The sequence below is a fragment of the Dipodomys spectabilis genome, unplaced genomic scaffold, assembly GCF_019054845.1.
Source record: "Dipodomys spectabilis isolate Male_0828 unplaced genomic scaffold, ASM1905484v1 ptg000015l, whole genome shotgun sequence".
Lineage (NCBI taxonomy): Eukaryota > Metazoa > Chordata > Mammalia > Rodentia > Heteromyidae > Dipodomys > Dipodomys spectabilis.
Genome location: NW_024870692.1, coordinates 1,429,193 through 1,454,010, shown reverse-complemented (window position 1 = coordinate 1,454,010; position 24,818 = coordinate 1,429,193). Strand labels below are relative to the sequence as shown.

General features: G+C 38.5%; 2 protein-coding genes across 2 annotated transcripts in view; one reads left to right on the top strand and one right to left on the bottom strand.

The window, feature by feature from the left end:
• Nsmaf (neutral sphingomyelinase activation associated factor) overlaps nt 1–1,302 on the top strand; it is a 62,760-nt gene extending 61,458 nt beyond the window's left edge. The window contains exons 31-32 of the mRNA XM_042666836.1: nt 393–491; nt 744–1,302. Of these exons, the coding sequence (XP_042522770.1) occupies nt 393–487 (95 nt within the window). The 3' untranslated portion in view covers nt 488–491; nt 744–1,302. The remainder of the gene's footprint in view (nt 1–392; nt 492–743) is intronic.
• An 886-nt stretch (nt 1,303–2,188) lies between these two features.
• On the bottom strand, nt 2,189–24,200 carry LOC122096301 (syndecan binding protein). Its single transcript, XM_042666851.1, has 9 exons — nt 24,096–24,200; nt 17,277–17,342; nt 14,096–14,174; nt 12,207–12,316; nt 9,106–9,264; nt 6,958–7,133; nt 5,394–5,565; nt 5,000–5,091; nt 2,189–3,279 (listed from the first exon to the last, which is right to left on the bottom strand). The coding sequence occupies exons 2-9, from the start codon at nt 17,325–17,327 to the stop codon at nt 3,225–3,227; spliced, it is 894 nt and encodes a 297-aa protein (XP_042522785.1). The 5' UTR covers nt 17,328–17,342; nt 24,096–24,200; the 3' UTR covers nt 2,189–3,224.
• Between the last annotated feature and the right edge of the window lie 618 nt (nt 24,201–24,818).

The following is a 24,818-nucleotide window of genomic DNA, read 5'->3' as shown; positions in this document are numbered from 1 at the left end:
CCTATCTTTTCACTTTCTATCATGTGGTTTTGTGTGGTTATTTCTTCTTAAACTACACATCTATGCCTTTCCTTCTTAAATGAGTAGCTTTACTAGCTCTAGTTCACTCATCAGGAGGTAAATCAGCACATGGTTATTGATCACTTTGACTTCTGTTGTACACCAGTGCATTCCATGCTGTACCAGTACATCTATACTTTTTAAGCTTTAGACATATCAATGGCTTATTCTTTTCAAGTTCTCTGTACTAAGCACTTAATTTACACAAGAATTATAAGAAAGTTGAAGAGGTCAATTCTCTTCTCTGCAAACTCCTAGCAAGAATGAGCCTCACAGTATATTTTTGCCACCTTTTTTCATTCCTTCCTAACCAACATTTGTTTTTCTCTCAGGTGCTGTAACATGCATATGGATGAATGAACAGTGTAGCAGTATCATCACAGGAGGGGAAGACAGACAAATTATGTTCTGGAAATTGCAATATTAAGTGCCTTTTCCATTTTTTTTTTTTTTTGGTTAGTTGTGGGGCTTGAACTCTGGGCTTGGGCATATATCCCTGCATTCTTCAGATCAAGGTGAACGCTCTACCACTTGAGCTACGCACCACTTCCGGTTTTCTAGTGGATTACTGGAGGTAAGAGTCTCACAGACTTTCCTGCCCGGGCTGGCTTTGAACTGTGATCCTCAGATCTCAGCCTCCTGAGTAGCTAGGATTACAGGTGTGAGCCACCGACGCCCAGCTCCTTTTCCACTTCTGAGTGTTACAGTCAACTCTACCTTAGAGTTTGGTATTTTAAACCAAATGTTTAAATGAACTGGTGAATGTGCAATGATATTAATTCGAAGTCTTGCCACCACATGGAAAGTTTGTGGGTTCAGACTTTCTGAATCGTGGTGACTTCATCGAAAGCCATTTGTTGCCATCTTCTAGAGCAGGTAAAATAGCTAGGAGAGAACACGGTGTTTTAAGATCGACGACTGTCCCAGTGTGATGGTAATTAGAAGACTGGTCAGAGAGAAGCTTAAGAGATAACTGAACAGCTTAGAACTTTCCAAGAAAGTATATCATGTCCTCTGCCACTTTGGAGTCACTCTGGTCTTCCTAATCTGTTACAGTTGCTGCCATTGGTTTGGTGGGTGTGTGTTAATGGAATGGTTACTTTCTATAATGCTGTACCCAGATTCTAAGAACCTGGGAAAAGATTAGCAGTTCTTAACAGTTTCACTGTGTAAGGGAACCGTTTGTATTTCATTAAGCTATTAAATGCTCATCTTTTCTACATTAAAAATATTTTTCTGTAATGAAAGCAGTTTTCTTTTTATTTAAATTATTAGACTAAGATTTAAGACTGCAAATATTAATCCTTCTAGAAAACCACATGTAGTAACATTGTTAGGAAATATCTTTCTTCCACTTGATCTTTTCTAACAACATGACTATAATATTCCACTACTTGTGAAGTATTTTTAGACCCAAGTGCAGATATGAAGGGAGATAATCTAACTGGAAAATGTTCCATGCAAGACAGGCTTTTTTCTCATATTCAGTCTGAATCATAGTTAATTATGTGATTTTTAAATATTCTGTACTCTTTACAAGCACTGTTTTATCCTTTTTTTAAATGTTTTTTTTTTGTGAAAATACTGTACAGAGGGGTTACGGTTACATGAGCAAGGTAATGAGTACATTTCTTACCCAATATTGTTGCCTTCTCCTTTGTTTTTCCCCTACCATCCTGTCCCTCCTACCTCAACTACAACCCCCCACCTCTCCACCCACACCTAAATTGTAAAGTCGTTTTTCAACATAGTGTCTTGTACATCTCATTGTTGCAATGGGTCAATCTGTATCCCTATTTATTTTGTAGGCAGTGTGACATAAGGAAAATTCATGGATCAGATAGAAGTAAATGAATTTTCAAAGACTTTGTTAGCACATATTGCATAGCCTGAGGTTCACAGGTGAACCAGTAACTCACACTGGCCATCTAGAGCTGGGCCACTCTGCTGGCAGCACATTTCTAGACTCTCAGCACACTTCTAGTCTCTCAGCTCCAGCTGTTCTCAGGGCCCCAGATGTCACATCTTGGGGAGAAGACTGCTACAGCTGCACAGGTTCACATGCTCATGTTCAAAGCAAGCAAGCACAAGTGAGGTGATGGCAAAGTCCCCAAATGATACAACAGACTAAAATGTAACTTTATTTATATACATTTAATTAAATCAGGATAGACATAAATCAAAAGAAAAATAATCAGGAGAGTTATTGCAATGTTTTGTTTGGAGGGTGGAAACTGGAACAAATACTAGGATACCATTGCAAAACCATTGCAAAGTAGCTAAGTTACATAATGAATTACCCCACTCAATCTACAAATGAAAAAAAGGAGCTTAGGGTTTATCCTATTTAGTATAAGAAGTTCTGCATTAAATATATAGTGATTTGTTCAGAAAGTGATAGTGGCAACTTTTACAAGAAGTTTCCATTATGCAGTGACTACAAAATCTCAAAATACAGCTAAGCAGCTATGTTATAGCTCAGTAAGTACCATTCAATTGTTCTGGACATTTCAGTTTAACATAGAACTAACATTCTGTGTTTTAGAAAGGCAGCAATAACCATTTGGCTTTTTAATTCTAAATGCTTAACATAGTTAAGGCGACAGTTGAAGCATATTGGTTAAGTGAAGGTAGTTAAAATTTAATAACAATCCTTACAATCCCTTGCATACTACATACACTGTATAATGCTTACATAGAATGAAATCAGAAACTTAATTGGTAGTTTACACACACCCAGAACTGCAGTCATCCTAAGTGTACTATGGGTAATGTGTTGAAATGCAAATAAACACAACTAAAGTAATAGGAACAGTACTACGCATCACCTAGGAGAAAGGTGATTGGTCTCTCACACAAGGCTAAGCTTGCATCAGTCATCCTAATCACAATGGCTTATGAAAGAAAAGTGTCAGGTTTCCAGTAGAGAAACTGTTCTAGGAGTCAGTAAATCTCTTGAAAGTTTCACATCCATAAAGTCAGGATAAGGCTACAACTATGTTGAAATCTGAAGATACCAGGTGAAACAGGAAGACTCCAGCCATGGTATACAGACAGGTCCCCATGCAGCATATGCTCCCTGGCTCTGGAAAGCTTCGTGTGCATAATGCAGGAGTTGCTGAAGAAGGAAGCTGAAGTTCAACTACAATTATGCTGTTTGACTTTTAAACCTCAGGAATGGTGTGATCCATCAAGCTTTTCATAATGCTTGGAGCCATCCTACAAAAGAATCACTTCTATTATATACTGAAGTTTCTTTTCAAAAGGTTATATAAATCTAAGAAAACAAAAATTCCAGGTTAGTATCAAGATTAGGGAATAAAAGCCCTTTTTAAAATATGAGCTGAGACCAAGAGTCTCTGGTAATGTAAAATCTGGCAAATAGTGTGAACAGCTATTTGTATCATGGATAAACAAGTGAAATAGGGAACGAGTCCTTGTGCATTAAGACTGGTGATTAAGAAGCTTAAGCTTACAAACCTGGTTATTTGGGAAGCAGAAGTCGGGGGATCAGTCTGAGCATAAAAGTTCATTAGACTCCATCTTAAAACAATGGCTAAGGGGCTGGGAAGGTGGCTCAGTGGTAGAGCACTTGCCTTGCATGCCTGAGGCCCTGGGTTTGATTCCTCAGCACCACATAAACAAAAAAAAGAAAAAAGCTGGAAGTGGCACTGTGGCTCAAGTGGTAGCGTGCTAGCCTTGAGCTGAAGAGCTGAGGGACAGAGCCCAGGCCCAGAGTTCAGACCCCATGACGGGACCCCAAAAAAAAAAAAGTGGCTAAGTGCAGTGGTGTGTACATATCCCAGCTACAGACGACACACACTGATACATACATCCCCAGCAACTGGAGGTAACACAAGCAAGAAAGAAGGCAGCAGCCCAGGCTCGCCCTGACATGAAGTGATTCTATCCTAAAAATAATGCAAAAAGTGGCCAGAGGCATGGCTCAAGTGGTAAAGTACCCACCTGGCTAATGTGAGACTGAGTTAAATTCCCGGTTCAGAAAAAGAAAAGAACAAGCGTGGTGGTGTATGCCTATAATACAGGCACTCAAGGTATAGACAGGCAGTAGAATGGGGAGTGTGAGGCTAGCCTGGGAAAACCTGTTTCAAAAACAATCAGAAGGGCTGGTGGTATAGCTCAAGTGGTAGAAGCAAGCAAGCATAGATCTGGGTTTACTTCCTAATACACCAAAGTAAATTTACATATTAAAAAATAGGCGGTGATGAATTTGAGAGGAAATGGAAGAACAAGGACCAGGCAGTGGCTTAAGAGAACTCTAGAACAATTAGTCTTAACAGTAACTTTAGTCTAAGAGGGGCTAGTATGTTCTACAAAATCCAACACCAATGAAACTTTGATTACAAGGGTTATATTCGTGAATTTTTAAAATATCATTTCTACCTGCAAAACAGAAAACCAAAGGAGGAGTCCAACTTGGCTTAGTAGAAACACACTGTGCCAAAAGCAACTGTCTGAAAAGCTTTGAAGCAGCCAGCCCTTGCTAGCTTTTTAAATTGTCCTCAGTTCTCGAGGGCAGTTAGCACTGCACACTTCTCCCTGCCTTCTGAAGTGCTGGAATATAAGACAATGCTCCAACTCCCCAGTCAAGAAATCTCCACCTCCAACCCCCATGGCTACATTCCTACTGAACAAAGGAATGAAAGCAGTTATGGCTGTCAGCTATATACAAATAGCAGCCTCAGTACCTTTTCTTTTAGCTGGGCATTCTCAACATTTATCAAGGATATGGTAAATTTTACTTCATACTTGCAAAGATAGATCCTTATTACCAACCCAATCCTGATTTAAATAGTCTCCAACTGTTAGATAAATACCAAAGCCATTCCGTAGGTTAAAAAAAAAAAGGTTCAGGAATTAAAATAGAGTGTATATGATGTCACATACTAAACTGTATCAAGTTGAATCACCTACTTACCTTTTAATAATATGTTCAAAGATAAAAGCAGGCATGATTGTAATGGTGATGACAGTCCCAGATGTGGACAGGATGTCTGCGATTTGAGAGTCCTGATGAAAACAAAGAGAAAGTGAATTTTGCTGAGGCTTTATTTCATAAATGTGGAACTCTAATTGGTATAAGAAATCTGCAACTTATATGTCCAGGTTTAACTCTACAGAATACAATTTTTCAGCTTGTAACAATCTTCATTATTTTTTAAAAAGGAAAAGCATTAGTACATTCTGAAAAGTATCTTCTGCATTTTGTTAAGACTGAATAACTTTCTGCACCCCCTACTAAGTTTCTGTACTTAGAGATCAGTGAGAAAGCTGCAACATGTAAAACTGCAGCAAAAGCAGTTCATCCTTACTTTCAATCCAATGACATTCTGCCCGTTGACTTCACAGATGTTATGTTCAGTGAGAAGACCATTTCTGGCTGCAGAACTATCTTTTACAATGGATGTTATTTTTCCATTTTTAAAGATAAAACCAACATGTCCGCTGCTATCTTTATGCATAGTAACTGTCCGTTCAAAGGGTCTGCAAATGTAACAGAGCAGGTGAGTTAAAAAATATAATTCCATGGGGGCTGGGAAGATAGCTCAGTGGTAGAATGCTTGCCTTGCATGCATGAGGCCCTGGGTTCGATTCCTCAGCACCACATAAGCAGAAAAAGCCAGAAGTGGTGCTGTGGCTCAAGTGGTAGAGTGCTAGCCTTGAGCTGAGGAGCTGAGGGGCAGTGCCCAGGCCCAGAGTTCAGGCCCCACAACAGACAAAAAAAAAAAAAGTCACCCAATTACACTTGTTCATTTCTCTGTGACTGTCATTGTGTTATAAAATCTCACCATTAAGTAGTGTTTACATGAGAAATCCAGAACAACTATATTTGTTGGCTGTTGGTCCAACTTACTCTTAAATTCTGCTTAGAAATAAAGCAAAAATAATATTCTTCTATAAAATGTTTACTGAATGAAATGTATAAGAAAATATAAATACAGGGCTGGGAATTTGGCTTAGTGGTAGAGTGCTAGCCCAGCATGCATGAAGCCCTGGGTTCAATTCCTCAGTACCACATAAACAGAAAAAGCCAGAAGTGGTGCTATGTCTCAAGTGGTATAGAGTGTTAACCTTAGCAAAAGAAGCTCAGGGACAGTACCCAGGCCCTGAGTTCAAGCTCCAGGACAAGAGGACGAGAGGGAAGGAGGGAGGAAGGAAGGAAGGGAGGAAGGAGAGAGAGAAAGAGGAAGGAAGGAAGGAAGGAAGGAAGGAAGGAAGGAAGGAAGGAAGGAAGGGAAAATAGAAATACTAAGTCAAAATTTAAATAAAGTTAGAAAAGCCAAAACTCCAAAATTTACTGTAGCACTGTGGTACAGTTTCACTTCAGTACTTGTGGGGGGCTGGAAAAGAACGTAACTAGAGGCCCCTCTTTCATGTGCTAATAAACATCTAACTAGAACCGCTACCCAGAATGCATTATCCTGGACAACTAGTTTCACAACTACCCAGGAGGCCAGATTTGGATTTTATAACTTCTAGACTCAGTGAGGGACCCTGGCACGGCATGTGGACACTCTAGGCTATGGGATGTTTACCCAGGATGTTGCAAAGTGAGGTTACTTCTGACAGCTTGAGTAACCTCTTCAACACACATTTTCTACTTTCTAGAAATTTAAAAAAAGGAAAATTTGTTTAAAGAACAAATTCTTATAAAGTGTGAAATAAAGTATTGCAAAATCAGAACTCTTAAAAAAAAACTATGTAAGCAAAATCTGTACAAAACAACTGTAAAACTGTAAGGTTCATCAATAATAGCATTTTGTCATTTTCTGCAAAAAGAAAAATACTATTATTTACAGAAGCTTTCAGGGGTTTTCCCAAGAAAATGGAAATCTGGTCTTGAATTTCCATTGGAAATGTTGAATATCAGCTTACCTATCACGAATGGTCATCGTGATCTTCTCTCCAAAGGCCTGTTTAAGCACCTTATGTGCTTTGTCCGAGCTCCAACCCGCACAGTTCTCACCATTGATCTGGAGCACTTGGTCCCCAAATCTCAGACCAACCAATGAAGCTGGAGAATTAGCCTGAACTAACTGAACAAATATACCCTAGAAAATGAGGAAATAACTGTCATTTACCATTGTTATTATACAGTGTAAAATGATAGGATGTGATTAAAATGCTGGTTAGAACTCTCAGCACACAAGATAAACAAAAATAGAGAATATGATGTATTAACGAACTGAAAAAATTACCACAACCCCAAAGAATGAAACAAGAAATTTACCCAAGCCATAACTCACCTGACCAACTACAATCTCTTCTCACCTGAGAATTAAAGAACCAAGGAATATATAAAGGGGTGACTTTACAAAACATGAACCATTAGGAGTCTGGTAGAATACCAAATAGGTATCATCACATGATCATTACTCTGGTGGAAAGTGAAGTGTTAAGTGTGTTGAATTCTTGCACTGTTTTACAAAAATGACAGCTTAAGCTTCAGAAATGGGAAAATTATTTGGTAACCATCATGGAGCAAACATGAAATGCTTCTTGATAGTTGCTTGTGGCCCATCTGCATGTTTTGATAATTTGCGTGGCTTTCAAATAATGTAATAAATATCCAAAATGGTCCTTAGCAGAAAAAAAGATTCCCTACCACTGGTAAGGGAACACTTCTGCCTTTTGAACTGAAAGATTACTGTTTGCTAAATTATGAATCATGGAGCAATATTATGGTATAACAGCCTAAAGTGATAAGCATATTAAATATAACATGAGCATCAAAGAATCCATTATAAATAACTATAGAAATCAAGTATCATTAAGAATTAAACCCATACAAATCTCACTTATGGACATTTAGATGTTGAGCCAAATATAGACCAACGTAAAGGAAGAGTAAACCTATCTTCAAGGCTGGACCTTTAAAACTTTTAACCTGGGCATGGCTTCTGTCATGGCTCTGTTATGCTCTAAGGTGCCAAGAACTAGGTGGCACCCATGAAATGGACCAATGTGTTTTAAAGATGACAGTCTAGTGCAAGAACAACTGTGATGGGGCAAGGGACCTACAGGAGGTAACTTCTCTTTTGAGGACAGAGGAAAAGCATGCAGATGCCCTGGAACGGCGGAGTTATACACTGTACTCACTGAAGAGGAAGAGAGAAGGCAGGGAGGTCAGGGATGGGTCTTGGGTAATCTTGAATTTGCAAAGATACTTGACCTCTGCCCTCTGGGGGACAGTGGACTATTCAGATGAAGCAGTGAACCACATGTACTTCCTTTGTGAAAGGCTAAGCTTACTGACCAAGGCAAAGACTAAAACCATTAACAAGGGTAAAGATCCAGCCTGTCCTTAGCAATTCTAAAATGTTTCTCAGAGTAACCCTATTTAGTGTCTTTAGCATAGGAAGTTGAGAGACCGTAAGATAAAGTAATAGCTGTCCTAATTAGAAATGTGTTATGAAAATGGCATTAAATAATTTTTTTTTTTGGTTGGTGTTGGGGCTTGAACTCTGTCCCTGAGCTTCTTTTTCTTAAGGCTAGCACTCTACTTGAGCCAAAGTTTCACTTCAGGCTTTCTTAGTAATTCCTATCCAGGTTGGCTTAGAACCATGATCCCCAGATCTTAGCCTCCTGAGTAGACAGGATTACAGGTGTGAGTCACCAGTGCCAGGCTAAATTTAAATTGTAAAGATAGAAATAAACCTTTAAAACCATCTGCTAAGTTTAATAGTAATCATGTAACTTAAAAATGTACTTTCATTCTCATTTTTCCTAAATTTTAATGCTACACTTTGATTCCAGAGCTTATTATACAAACTTTGATGTATCTACTGTAGTTTAAAATACATGGACAGTGGTGAAAACTTATTTCAGTATCAAAAAAGAAAAATCAAAGGATGTGCTTAAAAGTTCTAATTCTGCCTCCTCAAAATAGGGTATCTCCAAGTACACAGATTGGAGTAGCAGTTATTGTTCTCCATTACAATAAAAGCAATTTCCGTGTCAAGTTTGTTCTCACCTAATACTCTATAAGTTATTTAAGTTCAAATAAACATAAAAAATACTCACATTATCTATTGATTTAAGCCGGAGCCCAATTTTTCCATCTTGATCCTTACACAAAATGACTTCACGGATTCCTTGCTTAATTTCTGCCCTGCGAATTCCAACATCATTACCTGTTACAGGAGCCACCATGTAGTTCATACTGGATGGTCTTCCCACCAACTGTGACAAAGACAGCATGTGAGTATTTAGAAATACTCTCCTTGAAAAAAAACTTTAAAACTCTTAACTTTTCCACAAATTAATTCAGAAGCAATTTTTCTCATATAAGTTTGATTTCAAAACATGAAATTCACAAATTATAATTTTGGGGAGACTAAATGACTTCCTCTTTGTGTGCTGCCTTGAGTTCAGTGTATCATGACTGCTATAGAATGTCGCTAAGAACAGTCACTATCTAAAGCAGTGTCCCCATAGAAAAGAACCCCAGAACGTAATGGTCACCTTTGTTTGCTACATACACTCTGATGTTCAAACAACATGGAAAGCAGTCGAACAATCATTTCTCGGAATATACTTCTATCATTGAACAACTTTGGTTTCACTTGTCTTCATCTCAAATGCACTCTCCCTGAATTTAAAGGACACATTATACTTTGAAACACACATTTTTATGTGGTGCATAAATTTTATGTGGTATGTAAGGATATGTGTGTGTGCGCGCTCTCTCTCCCTCTATGTGTGTCTATGTGTATTTGACATTCTGAGACTTCCCATAAGAAGTCACATTCTTACAGTGTAAGTCCCTTTAATAATGTTCTATGGATTAACAAACTATGTGCAAATCAGATTGCCCCAGAATAGCTATGCTAGGGACTTTTGTCAAGTACTAAGATTTTCATTGAGGCAAGAGCTTAATAAGTGTTCTTACTTTAAGTACATTACAGAGAAAAGATAAAAAGCTCTGATCTGCTAAGAACTGATTAGCTATGAAACATCATTCAATTTTATATTCAGAGCCGATGAAAACCCTGACAGCACATTCTAAATCCACAGTGTCATAATAGTGAACACATCTGTACACACACAGAAATACTAGACGTGAGAGCACAATGCCAGAAGAATTATTTATGAAGTATTAAGAAGGTTTAACGATAACAGCTAGAGACAAAAGAAAATCATCAGTGGAATTCAGAATAACTCAAGAATCAAATGAATTTACATTGTTTTAATTCACATGCTTCAGAATCTCCATGAATTCTGAATGAATAAATACTCTAAAGCTGACAGTGTAATAAACACAAATTCTTTCAGAATTAGTCATGACAGCTCCCTAAGCAGAGCATCAGACCCTTGGCTCAGTTTAGGAGACAGAGATGTAAAGTTGGGAAGGCTGAAACAACTAGAACTTTAGGGCAGAGTTTGAAAAGGAAACAATTACATAAACAGCTCCAAAACTGCATTGGGCTCCCATCTGAAACACCCTAGAACACAGGGGAGACATGTAAGTCCTACAAAATCATTTGGTACTAGACAGGACAATTTATACTTCTGTTGGCTGCCCTCAGCTCATCTGCCTGTATTGATAGTTTGTATGGCTCATGAACAGTGTTATAAATAATCCAAATGGCCCTTGGCAGAAAAAAGGTTCTCCACCCCTCCCTAAAGAAAGGCTGGAGTGACAAGCGCCTATCCCTTCCTGTTTGCTTCCTGCTAATGTTGGCGCCTTCTAAGCCTGGCTCTGCCTGAAACCAGGCAGCAGCCATTGTTTCCAGTCTTTACCCTTTAAGGACACTCAGAATCCACTTAATTCAATCCTTAGGGTTTCTGGTGCTGCCAGTAGGATCCCCTCCTCTAAATAATGAGCCCCAGTTCTGGTGGGCTCTGTGCCTAAGAGCCTGCATTCTATTAATACCAACCCTCTTCTTTGTGTTACCCTCACCCTAAAAGCAGCAGCTCACTTTCTGAAATTATGCTCATTTTTGCTTTCTCAATTCTTTAACCTCTTTAATTTCTTAATTTTTTTTTTTATTTTTTGTCGGTCGTGGGGCCTGAACTCTGGGCCTGAGCGCTATCCCTCAGCTCTTCAGCTCAAGGCTAGCACTCTACCACTTGAGCCACAGTGCCACTTCTGTTTTTTTTTTTTTTTTCTGCTTATGTGGTGCCGAGGAATGGAAACCAGGGCCTCATGCATGCAAGGCAAGCACTCTACCACTGAGCCACCTTCCCAGCCCTTATAATAATTTCTTATTGTAAGCAGGACAGTCACGCCTGTAATCCAAGAGACTCAGGAGGCTGAGATCTGAGGATCATGGTTCAAAGCCAGCCCAGGCAGGAAACTTATCTCCAATTAACCACCAGAAAACCAGAAGTGGCTCAAATGGTAGAGAACTCGCCTTGAGCTAAAGAATTCAAGGACAGCGCCCAGGCCCAGAGTTCAAGCCCCACGACTGATCCAAAAAAAAAAAAGGAAGAAAATACTTATTATAATTTGCTTTCACAATGGGACCCTAGATGGTATGTTAGGAAGTTTTTAATAGATACTTAGTAAAAATTAGGTACTGTGTTAAGAATCTGAGTTATGGAAACAGATACACAGGTTCAGTATTTTAACTATAATTATAGTAACTTCTGTAAAATACCACGATGTTAGAGCAATGACTGAATATATGTTAAGCCTAGAACCTGGAATGTAGTTAGAAGCAGTTTTCTGAGGAATGCATAGAGATTATGAACAAAGAATTAACAGGACTTCAGAATGACTTACTCAGAATAGATATCGCTGTCTGAAATAAGTTACTAAAGAGAATGTACAAGATCAATGTAATAGTATAGGTTGGAAATAGAAATCCTTCATATGAGCATATAGAATGGAGAAAATGAACACAGGAAACATGGCAGAGACACAATCAGTAGGTTTCAGCAACTGACTAAATACAAAAAGCAGAGGGAAATGAGTCTTCAAGTCCTAATAAATTCAAACACTGGTAAGAGCACAAAAGAACAATTTCAAGCAACCATTACAGAAGAAACTCTAAAATCTGATAAAATCTGATAAAATCTGATAAAATCTGAATAAAGTTATTAATTTTTAAGCTAGCTACCAAAAAAGCTTGTGTCTATGGTTCAAGTATATCATTCAACAGTAATTATACTCTACCTACCCCCTGAGTTGGTGCTCCAGGAACCATAGCCATATTTGCACGGATTTCTGCTTCATTTAAACTCAGTCCCATGTATTGTGAGAGCTCCGGATACAGTTTAGGATAGAGATCTAACACGAATGATATAGGGAGAATACGCAAAATAATAATATGGGTTTCTTGAATTTTAAAATATTATATTAAACTTTAAAAAAATCTAGGATGCATTTAGAGAGGCATCCATCTATCTATATAATAAATTAGAATGGAAACAATAGAAAAATCTTTCAAGGGAAAGCCATAAAATAATCTCAGATTTCTAAAAGTTAGCACTTGGTACCCACAAGGAACTGGTTTCACGAACTCCTCATATATCCTAAGACTTGGTACAAATCTTACATGAAATGACATAGTTACATATAACCTGTGCACATCCTCTTGTATATTTCAAATCACAGCTATGTCACTTTTAATTCTTAATACACACACAGCAGCTATTGTATAGTAAAAAGACTTAAAGAAATCTTTGTACATGTTCACACTACAGTTTAATTTCTTAATTCTAGTATTTTTCATTCTGCAGTTGTTTTAATATGTAGTTGTAGAACCCTTGAACACAGACAACTACTCTAAAGTAGAAATAATGTCTTCCAAATATATTACTTTGTCTTTTCTGTGTCTTAAACCTATATTCATTAGTAATTGTGTAAAACTATCACTTGTTCTCCAATTCAAAGCTGATCAAAATGTCTAGCTGTTGAGCCAACGACCTTACATTTAGTTCTTTTAACATGAGTATAGAACAACTCTTATCAAGAAAAACAATGTGTTTGTAAATTTACTTAGCAATTTAACATTTTAGGAATATTAATCACATTCCAATGAAATCATGGAAATATGTTTAAAGATTAAAATGTCTTTAACTTCTGAATAGGTATATATACTTCTGAATGCTTATACATTATATATGTGTGACTGAAAATGGATTTTCTAAACAACGTAATCCTAGCTACTCAGGAAACTAAGATCTGAGGATCAAGGTTTGAATCCAGCCTGGGAAATAAAGTCCATGAAACTCTTACCTGATTAACCAGCAGAAAGCTGTATGTGAAGCTGTGGCTCAAAAATAGTAGTAGAGTACCAGCTTTGAGCTTAAGAGCTAAGGGACAGAACCCAGGCCTTAATAGGCCACAAACACCTACTTTATATTTACACTGACTGAAGTCATACTATTTAGAGACTGTGTCCTGAATTTCTCTGAACCTTAAAGAAAAAAGGACCCAGAGCCAGACACACACATCAAAATGACTCTTAGCTAAAAAAAAGCACCAAAAGGAGGTGGCTGGAAGACACAGAAGCTCCTCTGACAGGGAAAAACAACAGAAGTTCAAGAGCACCAGTGTGGAAAATGAATTTCCATGTGAAGTTTTTTCATTAAAAATATCAGTTGTAGGAATCAGACTAAACTTAATTTTCATTAAGCTATAAAACATATATTCATACTTCTCACTCTTTACATATATAAAGGGTTATTTTTTGAAATAACCATTTGTTTTTCTTATTGCTTAGACTTTTTTTTTTTTTTTGGTAGGTCGTGGGGCTTAAAATCTGGGCCTGGGCACTGTCACTCAGCTCTTCATCTCAAGGCAAGAACAGCGCCACTTCTGGTTTTCTGTGGTTTATTGGAGATAAGAGTCTCAGGGACTTTCTTGCCCAGGCTTTGAACCGAGAACCTCAGATCTCAGCCGCTTGAGTAGCTAGGACATCAGGCATGAGCCACCAGTGCCCGACTGCTCTTAGACTTTTAACCACAAATGTTATATAGTTTGTAAAAATATTAAATATAATTTCTAATTTCTTATTTCCACAAAATATTTCTCTGGAAGAATGGACTAAAACTGTAAACCTACTTCCATCTTGAGAAATGGGAGCAGAAGCTTCCGACAAAATTGCTGGGTTGGCAGGATTTGCAGAAAAGGCAGTTTGAGCCTGAAAGAGAAAAGAAGAAAGTTCTACCAACACGTGATTATGTTAATCCAGTACTTCCAAAAAGGCAATAAACCTTGAAATTTTATTCAACAAGGTTTCATTTCAAGCTCTTTAATGACTTTTTCAAAGCAATCTGCAGATCATAAGTGTTTCGGATTCTATGTATCTTTAAGGCTAGCATGTAAGTTGAGTAAGTACTATTCTATATAACTTACAAGCATTGTTTGTCTACTACTATAAATTAATATTTTTCAGAACAGACAAAATGTTTCACATCTTCATTATTCTTTTACTAACTGCTCCAAATAAAAACATTTCATGTGCACTAGAAAAAAGCTCAACTCAACCCTATTCATATTAAAAGTTATATATCAGAAAGATCACTAAATTGCCGATTTTTATTTTCATTTCAGCATATCCCACTGAAATAATCTTTATCTTCATTTAGTCAATACAGGAAGGATTTAATATAAACTATGCAAAGGTAGTTTTACAAGTAACATAAAAGAATGGTAACAATGTAACTTGTTAACTGTTAAATTTGCCAAAACTGCTTGGATAAAGTATGTATGGGACTTCCTCTTGTTCATACTGAGCATATGGCTTCCTCCCTTTCTCCGGGTTTCACAGCTTTGTTGTATTTGGTATTTTCTGAAATAGTGTGTCATTCACAGCTATTTGTAGTAAGTTGTATGAGCATTCCTCAATTCCTAATTACTGCTGATTTAGAAATGTCTAATTAAGATATTAAGCTTATATTTATTTCTCAATCCAACTCTGAAATCTATTCACAAGAGTGTTCTCAAGCTAAAAGAGGTAGAAGCTTACTTTAAGTAAGCACACATATAAAAGCTTTGAGCTGGACTGTAAATGTTCTAACATACTGTAATATTTTTAAAAATTCATCATTTTAAAATTTCTTAAGCCTTCTAAATTAAAACACAAGCACCGTGGAAATCTTTACAACTACAAATAATTCATTTTGAATTTTGGAAGTTGTTTTACCAAATAACAACTAAAAGGAATTAGTAGCCAACTAGCCATTTTCTTGAATTTCTAAAACAAATACCATTCAATGCTAAAAAGAAATGAGCTATCAAGCCATGAAAACATAGAAGGAAGCTTAAGTCCAAAGGCTATTGTAAAAGAGTTTTATAAAATACAAATTTTGGCCTGTAACCTAGTTACTAAAAAGGCTGAAATCTGGAAGGATATCAGTTTGAAGCCAGACCAGGAAAGAAAAGTCAACTTTTATCTGTCTCTAAAATAATCAACCTGGCTAAAAGCCAGGCTCAAGTCGTAAAGTACCATAGAGTGAGTGAACCAGTCTGGGAAGCCCAAGGCACTAAGTTCAAACCCCAGTGACAGCAAAAAATAAACACAACACCTACCAACTTTGCTATTGTACAAAAGGCCAATAGGTAAGAAAATGAACACTATCTATTCCTCTATAAAACCTTTTCAGGGCCATCTCAGGAATAAAAACAAATTTTAACTATCATCTATGTTAGAAAATTCAGGCCCCCCCCCCAAAAAAAAATAGAGGTCAAGATTGTAATGTCTAGTCTATGTGAAGAATACTTTCCCATCCAGGAGGAGTAAGAATCATGGTTCCCCATCCCCATTCACTATCTCCCAGCAGCTAGCTTTCTGCTCTGAACATAAAAGATTCTCTATTGGAAATATGCATATAATTTGCTTCTCTTTAAAGGGTTAGACCTATATAGTAGCCCTCTTTTTCAGCCCAACATTGGCAACGTAGAAAAAAACTGATGTTGACACAAGCAAAAACTCTACACAAAGTCAATTATGATTTTTAAAAAAATTGATCATTCCTTACATTCTTCTCAAATCTTTAGCAGATAATGTACTGGTGTCAGATTAATCGTTTAATGGTTACTTTACAAAGCTAAACATGACAGATAAAAGCTTTATGAAAAGAAAAGAGTGCCTGTTCAGATGAACTTAACTTGACAAAGTAACAAAGAAAGAAATGTTACAGCATTTAAAATGAATAGCAAGCCACTGGAAACTTAGAAACATCAAAGCCTTGGCAGCTAAACTGCAGATTTCAGAGACTTTACAAACCACATTTTAATACCCACTCTGAATCTATCACAGAAAATAACTGTCCTCACAGCAATCTGCCCATCTACTGCCACAGTTTCCACAACAGCAAGAACTGATGCCAACTCCCTATTTTCTTAAACAGAAGCATCTGTCTTATTATAAAGCTAAAAGTTACACGTAAAGAACTATAAAAATCTGACTTACTACAGTTAAAAAGACTATAATCTTTGCTGATCTCTGAAAGAAAAGAAACCATTGTACATTCTTGTGCTTTTTACCTCAGTTCTTCCAAATCTCTGCAATCTAACTTCAGAGAGAAGGCTCCCAGTTATTATGTAGACTTATACCTAAAGACCCCCCCTAAAGATATACCAACTCTACACAAAACTATGACTACCTGAAAAGATGGGTCTATTTCAACTTACATATATAAAATCTTAATTTTTAATTAGACAAACCAAGCAGTATTTGAAGAGTTTAACTGTTAAAACACAATATCCCATGGCCATTTATTCACAGTGAAATAAAAAACATAATTACTAGGCTTTTGTACTCTTTTAGTATATAATAGAAATGAATAAAGGGTTTATAAATTATATAAATCTATCTGTAGTTCTTGGTTAACCACACAAGTAATTAAATTGTATGTTAAGAGTATTTTTTAAATTTCAGTACAAATAGTTCACACCAAAAAAATGAATGACAGGCTAGTGACAAAAGCTTTGACTGACAGGAAGGTTTACAACAGGAGAGGTGAGAGCTAATGAAGGTCAATAAGGTTAAATATGATCCAAGGAGCTTACTGGCATCTACAACAATACAACAATGAGACCTGTTAAAACTTTTTAAGGAGGAAGAGGTTAAGGAAGGATGTTAGAGGGAATTGAGTTTGATCAGGATATATTGTGTATGTATGTATGTATATGTGTATACATATAATATATACAAAATGTCATAGTGAAATCCTTCTTGTACAACTAATATATGTTAAAAATGTTTTAAAAAATAAAATTTTGAAGTATTTAAACATACCTGAATTACTTTGTCTACCTTCAAATCTTCAAGAGATGGATAGAGAGACATTTTTGCAGAATTTTTCTAAAGAAAAAGAAACAATTATTCAAATGTCTTAGAAACTGACACAGTATGCACTGACAGCAATATATACTTTTAAACAAGAACAACTGTTTAATACAGTAAAAAAAAAATCTGAACTGATAAAACAGAAGAATGTAGGCTATGGCCTGGCACCTCAACCTCCCAATATTTTTAAACTATATTCATCATAGGTAATAAAGTTGTCTTCAAGTACAATTCCCTTCATTTCATAAGTTTAGAAAATCATAGAAAAGTTATATCAAGTCCTTGTTTATACAAGTTCATAAAAGCAACTAAACCAGGATTAAGAGACCAATGTTAGGACAATTCTCTTGGTCACTGCAGATGATATTTCCTTCTAACAACAAAACATAAAAGTAGGAGACACACACACACACACACACACACACACAAAACCTTATCACAGTATGTGTGCTATATATGTTCTGTGGCAGTTTTATTTTCAGGAGATAGATAATGAGAGTAAGGGATACATTTTTATCATTTTGTGAGTGTGTGTGAGCTTGAACTCAGGGCCTGGGCACTGTCCCTGAGCTTCTTTGGCTCAAGGTTAGCACTCTACCACTTGAGCCACAGCACCACTTCCAGCCTTTTCTGAGTAGTTTATTGGAGATGTCTCATGGCCTTTCCTTCCTCAGTTGGCTCTGAACATTAACTCTCCTCAGATCTCAGCCTCCTAAGTAGCTAGGAAAGAAAGCTTCATACCTCATTTCACCCTCCCTTAACTTCCAGGCAACCACACACACACACACACCTCCTGCTTCTGATTTATCAATCATTAAATTCACCTGTACTTAATCCAGGAGCATAGGATATGTGCTCTTTTGGGTCTTGTGTCTTTCATACAATGTAGTATTTTCAAGGTTCACTCTTGGGGCATACATCATTACATCAGTTCTTTTACAGGTAAATAGTGTGGTACACTGGGTGTACATTGGGTACTGTGTCTATACATTAAGCAGCTGATGACATATTTGTACTTCCTGGCTTTTATGAATAATGTTAATAGTGCTAATTAACATTTGTGTTAATGGAAAATAATATATAAGCTTATGTAAGTTTTTGTGTAAAGACATGTCTTTAAAAATTGTTTTGGTATACAGACAAGTATGTAACTGCTAGCTAAATATGGTAATTCTGTGGATAATTTTTGAAGAATTGTCAAATTGCTTTCCAAAAGGACTGCATTACTTTACATTCCCATATATCAAGATTCCAATTTCTCATATCCTCACCAACATTCATTGTCAATGTGACTTTGAATCCAGTCATGCTAGTAGATTTGAAGAGCATCTTACTGAATTTTGATTTGCATGTATCATGTTTTCATGTTTAACCATTTGCATATTTTATTAACTCTGCATCTTATTTGTCCTAGAGAGAAATGTCTATTCAAATCAACCGCCTTTCCCTTTCCAATACCATCAGCATCTATATGTGAACACCAGCTTTCCAGTGCTAATTTTTCTCAGTGTAAAAATCCTGTCCATAAGTAGTGATAAGAGATGGGACACTGCAGGCGAGGCTTATCAGAAAGAGCCAACTGGTGCATCAAGGACCTCCTTTGGCAGGTTCAACATTAGCTTGCAGTCACTGAGATCAGCCTCTCTGCCTCCCAAAGTGATCTCATATTGTATGAGATGATAGTGTTTCTAAAATCCAGGAAAATCACCCAAACCTGTATTTGTATTTTAGGACTGAAACTGTATGGGCTTTTAACTTTAATACCTCAGCTGGAAAAACACAAATGTCTCACTTTCAAAAATAAGCATGCCATTTAATTACTTATCAAATCAAACACTGAACAATCATAGGTAATGGCACATCATCCCATGGAAATGAGGATTCAACTCCCAAGTTCAGGTAACAGAGTTGTTAACAGAGTTGTTACCTGAACAGAATTGTCTACTGTCAACGTACATTTCCTAGCTTTCTACAGATCCACCAAGAACTTGCAAGTCACAGGGGCTGCAGCATGGCCTAAATAATGTATGTAAATCTTTTATTTGAAACTGAGTGGCAGAACTACTTAACCTTCTTTTAAGAACCACAAACTAGCCTTAAGAAACTTCACAACTGATGAGAATAAGATTCTGAAAACTATTACATCAGTGAAGAAATCCATCAAGTACTAAGGTAATTGATAGAAGACAGAGTAATCAATAGAAAGATACTGTTCCCAAGGCTTCTGAAATCAGTCAGCAAAGCACTTGCCATCTACCTGAATTTGATCACAACCTTTCTCATGCCAATAGTTGCTTTCTATATTCTCTAGAATGAACTAACGTTCTCAACCTACCTTTAAACCAGGTTTGACCAATCTTATACTTTTTCAAACTTCCTGGACTCTCTTTATGTTCTATGAAAAAAATCTCTAAACCTAATATGTCCCTGAGTCTTAGAAAATAACCCTATTACGAGATTTATCAATATATCTGGCTTACTTCAAAACATCTGAAGACAACAATAAAACCCCTATAACTGCAGAAGAATCAAGATTCCCATTTGTGACTTCAACCCCCTCAGGACAATATGAAAATTACAGACCTAAGGCTCCCACAATTCAAATATAGTATATGCTATTTAGAACATCTAATCATTTTTTTCTTTCTAGCTGAAATACATACTCGATTAATAAAGTAGGGAACACACTAATGAAGTTCCCAGTTGGAATGGCAATGCTCACTGGCCTCACCCGTCTCAAACCCACTACAACTACACATATAAATTACACGACTAATTTATGTTTGGTTGCTTACTTAATCTATGCAGCAAAAAAAAAAAAAATTGTTGGATTGTGAAAATTCAGAACTGCATAATCACTAATCTTCAAAAAAATGCATGGCAAGAACCAAAATACTTGAGTCCTAGTCTCAGCATTGCTTTCCAGGGTCTCAGCTTCATGTGTAAGGCATTTAATTGGAATAAAAAAATTGTTTTTGAGTCAAACGAGAAGTTTGAACAGTTTAGACCCCTAAATCATTTCCATATGAATGGGGTGTAACAAACTATTCCTTTATTTAAGCAAAGTAATTTAATTAGTTTCAATTAAGTATAAGTGAAAAATAGTACAAAACTACTGCACTGGCACAAAAACAATTGAAATGCACACAGCATTAGTCTAAAGTACTACCATATGGTATCAAAGTAAAAACCAACTTTAGGCCCTAAAACAGTATGATTCCTCATCTTTAAAGTACAGTAAAAATCATTTGGAAATCTTGTTAATAACTGAGTCTTGAGTGCTAGCAGCATAAACTAGGACCAAGGTGGGGAACAACAGGTCTGGGGTGGGGTCCAAGAACTACCTTCAACTCTCAGCAGAACAGAGGTCAATGGATTCCATTTCAATTTTTGTGCCCCCCCCTTAGAGATATTTCAAAAAAGTAAAAGGGAATTTTTTTAACATATTAAAAATCTATCATACATACAGGTTTACTAGAAACTTTTAAATCTCTACTGTTCATAAAAACAAATTTTTTTATCCTAATTTAAATTTCCCAAAGTTAAGAATCATTGGGTAGACAACACATTTCTAATCAGTAGAAAGAAATATGATTCTCATTAAGTTAATCATCCGCAAGAATATCCTAAGTGCCTGAAGCCTGTTGTAAGAATTAAAACAACAATAAACTAGAACATATTAGAGATGTATTTGAAACGTGGAATGTTTTTGTCAATGAGCAATTAGTTGAATTCAAACATGTTGTCCATATTAGCTATGAAACCTTAAAACCAGGAAATCTGGAATAGTCAGGACTTCTCGTGTTGGAAATGTATTAAAATTTTAAATTAACTTTGTTCATCATCTTTTTGCTTCTACAAATTATTTATGAAATGATCTAAAAATGTAAACAAAAAATACCAGTGGGCCCTATATGGGAAAGTATTGATGTCCTTGCTTTTTAGTATACTGAGGGTTAATAAATATTCCTAGTGAATAGACTTTGATAAAGTTTTAAACAGTTTTCCAAAGCAGGGCCCTATATGGGAAAGTATTGATGTCCTTGCTTTTTAGTATACTGAGGGTTAATAAATATTCCTAGTGAATAGACTTTGATAAAGTTTGAAACAGTTTTCCAAAGCAGTGTTTCTCAAATGTAGCTAATCATCAGATCAGAAATACCGAGGGCACTAGACAAAAATAGCTCCCCAGGCTGACACAAATCTCATACAGGGAATTTTAGATATTTAAAGAAATATCCAAAAAGATTCTGATGACCAGCCACTAAGAAATATGAACACATGAGGGCTGGGAAGGTGGCTCAGTGGTAGAGCGCTTGCCTTGCGTGCCTGAGGCCCTGGGTTCGATTCCTCAGCACCACATAAGCAAAAAGAAAAAAGCTGGAAGTGGCGCTGTGGCTCAAGTGGTAGAGCGCTAGCCTTGAACTGAAGAGCTGGGGGACAGCGCCCAGGCCTAGAGTTCAGGCCCCACGACCGGACCCAAAAAAAAAAAAAAAAAAGAAATATGAACACATGAATGCTAGTTCAGGTAGGATGATTAATTCTCACGCAGTGGATTCCATTTCTCACCTACTGGAATCACTAAAGGAAAATATTTGACAACATTCTCTTAAAACAAGGCTTTGGGAGACATACATTACCAGTGGGAGTGTAAGCTAGTATAATTTATATGGTAAATGAGTTTGCTACATCTAGCAAACTATAAATTCAGATGGTCACAGCAGCATATCTTTAGGTCTTTAGTGTGAAAATGTACTTGCAAGAAAGTAACAACATATATATGTATATATATATATATATATACATATATATGTATATATATGCACTAACGATAACACCAAAGACTTGAAGGAAAAAAACATAGTGCACAATATTTTAGCAGTCATTCAATATTTGGAACGGGGTAGGGAGAGTGGAGGTAGGTGTGTGTAGGGGGTGTTCTGAGGCTTAACTGAACTCAGGACATGGGCACTGATGGGGGGGGTGGCTCTTTGTATGTGGATATATTCCCCTCTCTCCATCCTAAGGTAGGGTGCGTGGATGTGTGTGTGTGTGTGTGTGTGTGTGTGTGTGTGTGTGTGTGTGTGTGTGTGTGTGTGTGTGTGTGTACACTCAGATTGACAGAATTCAGGACATGGACACTGATCCTGAACTTTTTCTGCTGAAGTATGATGCTCTACCACTTGAGCTACAGTTCTGGTCTTTCCTGCCCTGGCTGGCTCTGAGAATCCACCCTCAAGATCTCAGCCTCCTGAGTAGCTAGGATTACAGGTGCTGAGTCATCAGGTCCTGCTATTTCTTCCCATTTACACAAATGTTAGCATGCTTAATATTAATATACTGCTCTACAACATGCTCTTGTTTTTCCACTCTTTCAATATCAGTTTGAGGGGAGACCTGGTTTGTTGGTTTTTTGTTTTTTTTTAGACTCTTGGCATTTATTAACTAGAAAAAGTACCCAAATCCGTCAAAAACAGGAAAAGAATAATTGAGTCATGCTCATTTCAGAGCAACTATTTAAAAAATACATGGCAACAACCCTTCCTTCCCTTTTGGTTGTGATATTTACATCATTTCTTACAGTGCCTAACACATAACTAAAACTTGATGCTCCCAAAGTTAAAAATGAATTATAAGGAGACTATTTAGATTATTTCAGTCATTCCACTTCAGTCATTCCTCATTTTTACACTGTGGCACAAACCACTTGACCTGTAATACTTATGTACCAATAACCACACAAGTCTATAGAACTATTCCTTCTACAGTTTATAGAACTATACTTTTTGTAACTGGGCACGTTTTTACTATTTGTCCTAGACCTCAACCAAGAAAATGAAAAGAATGAACAAACGTGAGCTTTAAACTGATCACAGTGATATTTTAAAATCAAGGTAATTTACCAGGGCTGCCGTTACCTTCCGTCGTTAACTCTCCCCAGGAATCAACTGTCTCTGAGACAAGTGAGTTTACCATGTTAAAGAGCGCCCAGAGTTAACTTCATGGGGGAAGCAAAACCACCCCAGCGTGCAGATAACACCATCAACATTAAATAAATCAACCAGTAGGTTAGAACCGAAACTGCTACTCCGCAGTTCCACTCTGGAGAAACTCAAGTTTGCAGAGCCGAACGCCTGCACTCTCCCGGGGTTCGAACGGAAGGCGGTGCGTCACCGGCCCGCCGGGGCCACGGCCTTGGACACCAGCCCGCGGGGAAGCGCGCGTCCGGCCGCTCCAACTTCCCGGTCCCTGGGCGCACGGCGAGCCGCCCTCCCCCCCTGCCCGCGTCCAGGCGGCGCCCACAGAGCACACAGCTCCTTCCTGCTTCCCGGGGCCGGCCGGGCCGGGGGCCGGCGAGCGCGGAGCCCGAGGCGGCGGGGCGCAGGGGCGGACGCCGGCTCGCCGCCCCACCTCCACCTCGGCCCGCAGGAACAAGGACGCGGGGCCGCTCCCCCGTCCCGGAGCCCGGGCGCGGGCTGCCGGGGGGCGGAGGCGCCCCGGCTGGGCCTCACGACTCTGCCCACCCCAGCCCCGGCGGGACCCCGGAAGCCGTGGGGGGCCCCAGCAGGCGGAGCGCAGCCGCCAGGGCAAAGTTTCCCGGCCCGGCCCCGGCCCGAGAACGGCGGCACCCCCTGAGGAGGGGGCGTCCCGGCCCGCGTCGCTGCCACCCCAACACCGGCACGCTCGCCGGGAAGTGGGCGGCTGCGCCAGGGTCCCCCGCCCCGCACGTCAAACCGTGGCCCTAGATTCCCCCTGGGCGCGGCTCACCTCGAGCACAAGGACCCGCTGGTCGCCGCCGCCTCTGGTTACTGGTACCGACTTCCGAGCCCCGAGGGGAAGGAGAGCGACCGCGATCCCGAGGACCGCCCGCGAGCGCGTCACGGCGCCGCCCCCGCCTTCCGCCCGCGCAAGCGCGCGCGGCCAGAAGGTCCTCGCGTCTCCATGGTAACCGGCTGTGAGACAGCACGGGGGCGGGGCCTGGGGCCGGCGCGCAGCTGCCGGGGCGGGGAGTGCCGAGCTGCCCCTTCTGTGGGCTGTGCGGACCCCGGGCCATGGAGGGTTGCGCGCTCTGCTTTCGGTGCATGCCCCAAATCCGTGCCCACGGGCTCTGTGTCACTCACTCACTGTTGTATTTCCGCTTAGGGGCACTTGGTTCATGCCACCTTCGACAAAACAAGGTCCCAGCAACCCGGGTTTCCTCCTTGGAGATATCCTTTCTCTCCCAGCCTTTGTCTTCCTCTGTCCCATAACGAGACTACTGACACTACCCTCTTGCTCTTCACCGAGTGCTGAGACGTTCATCTCTCTACCCTGCCCTGTTCTAATTTTTTTTTCTTTAGCTTTTATGACTCTTTGTTCACCTGAGCTAATGTTCATTGGCTACTGAGCACGATAATGTTGCATTACGCAAGAATAATCAGTGTATCCTAATACAAAACACAGACTATGATTTCTTGAGGGTTATCTGCCAGGAACTGTTAGAAGAATTTA

Coding starts and splice junctions, on each gene's coding strand:
- LOC122096301 (XM_042666851.1), bottom strand. CDS start 17,327: ATGTCTCTCTATCCATCTCTTGAAGATTTGAAGGTAGACAAAGTAATT. Junction 7,134..9,105: donor GGCTTAAATCAATAGATAAT/GTGAGTATTTTT, acceptor CTCATTTTCTAG/GGTATATTTGTTCAGTTAGT. Junction 5,566..6,957: donor ACGATGACCATTCGTGATAG/GTAAGCTGATAT, acceptor TTACATTTGCAG/ACCCTTTGAACGGACAGTTA.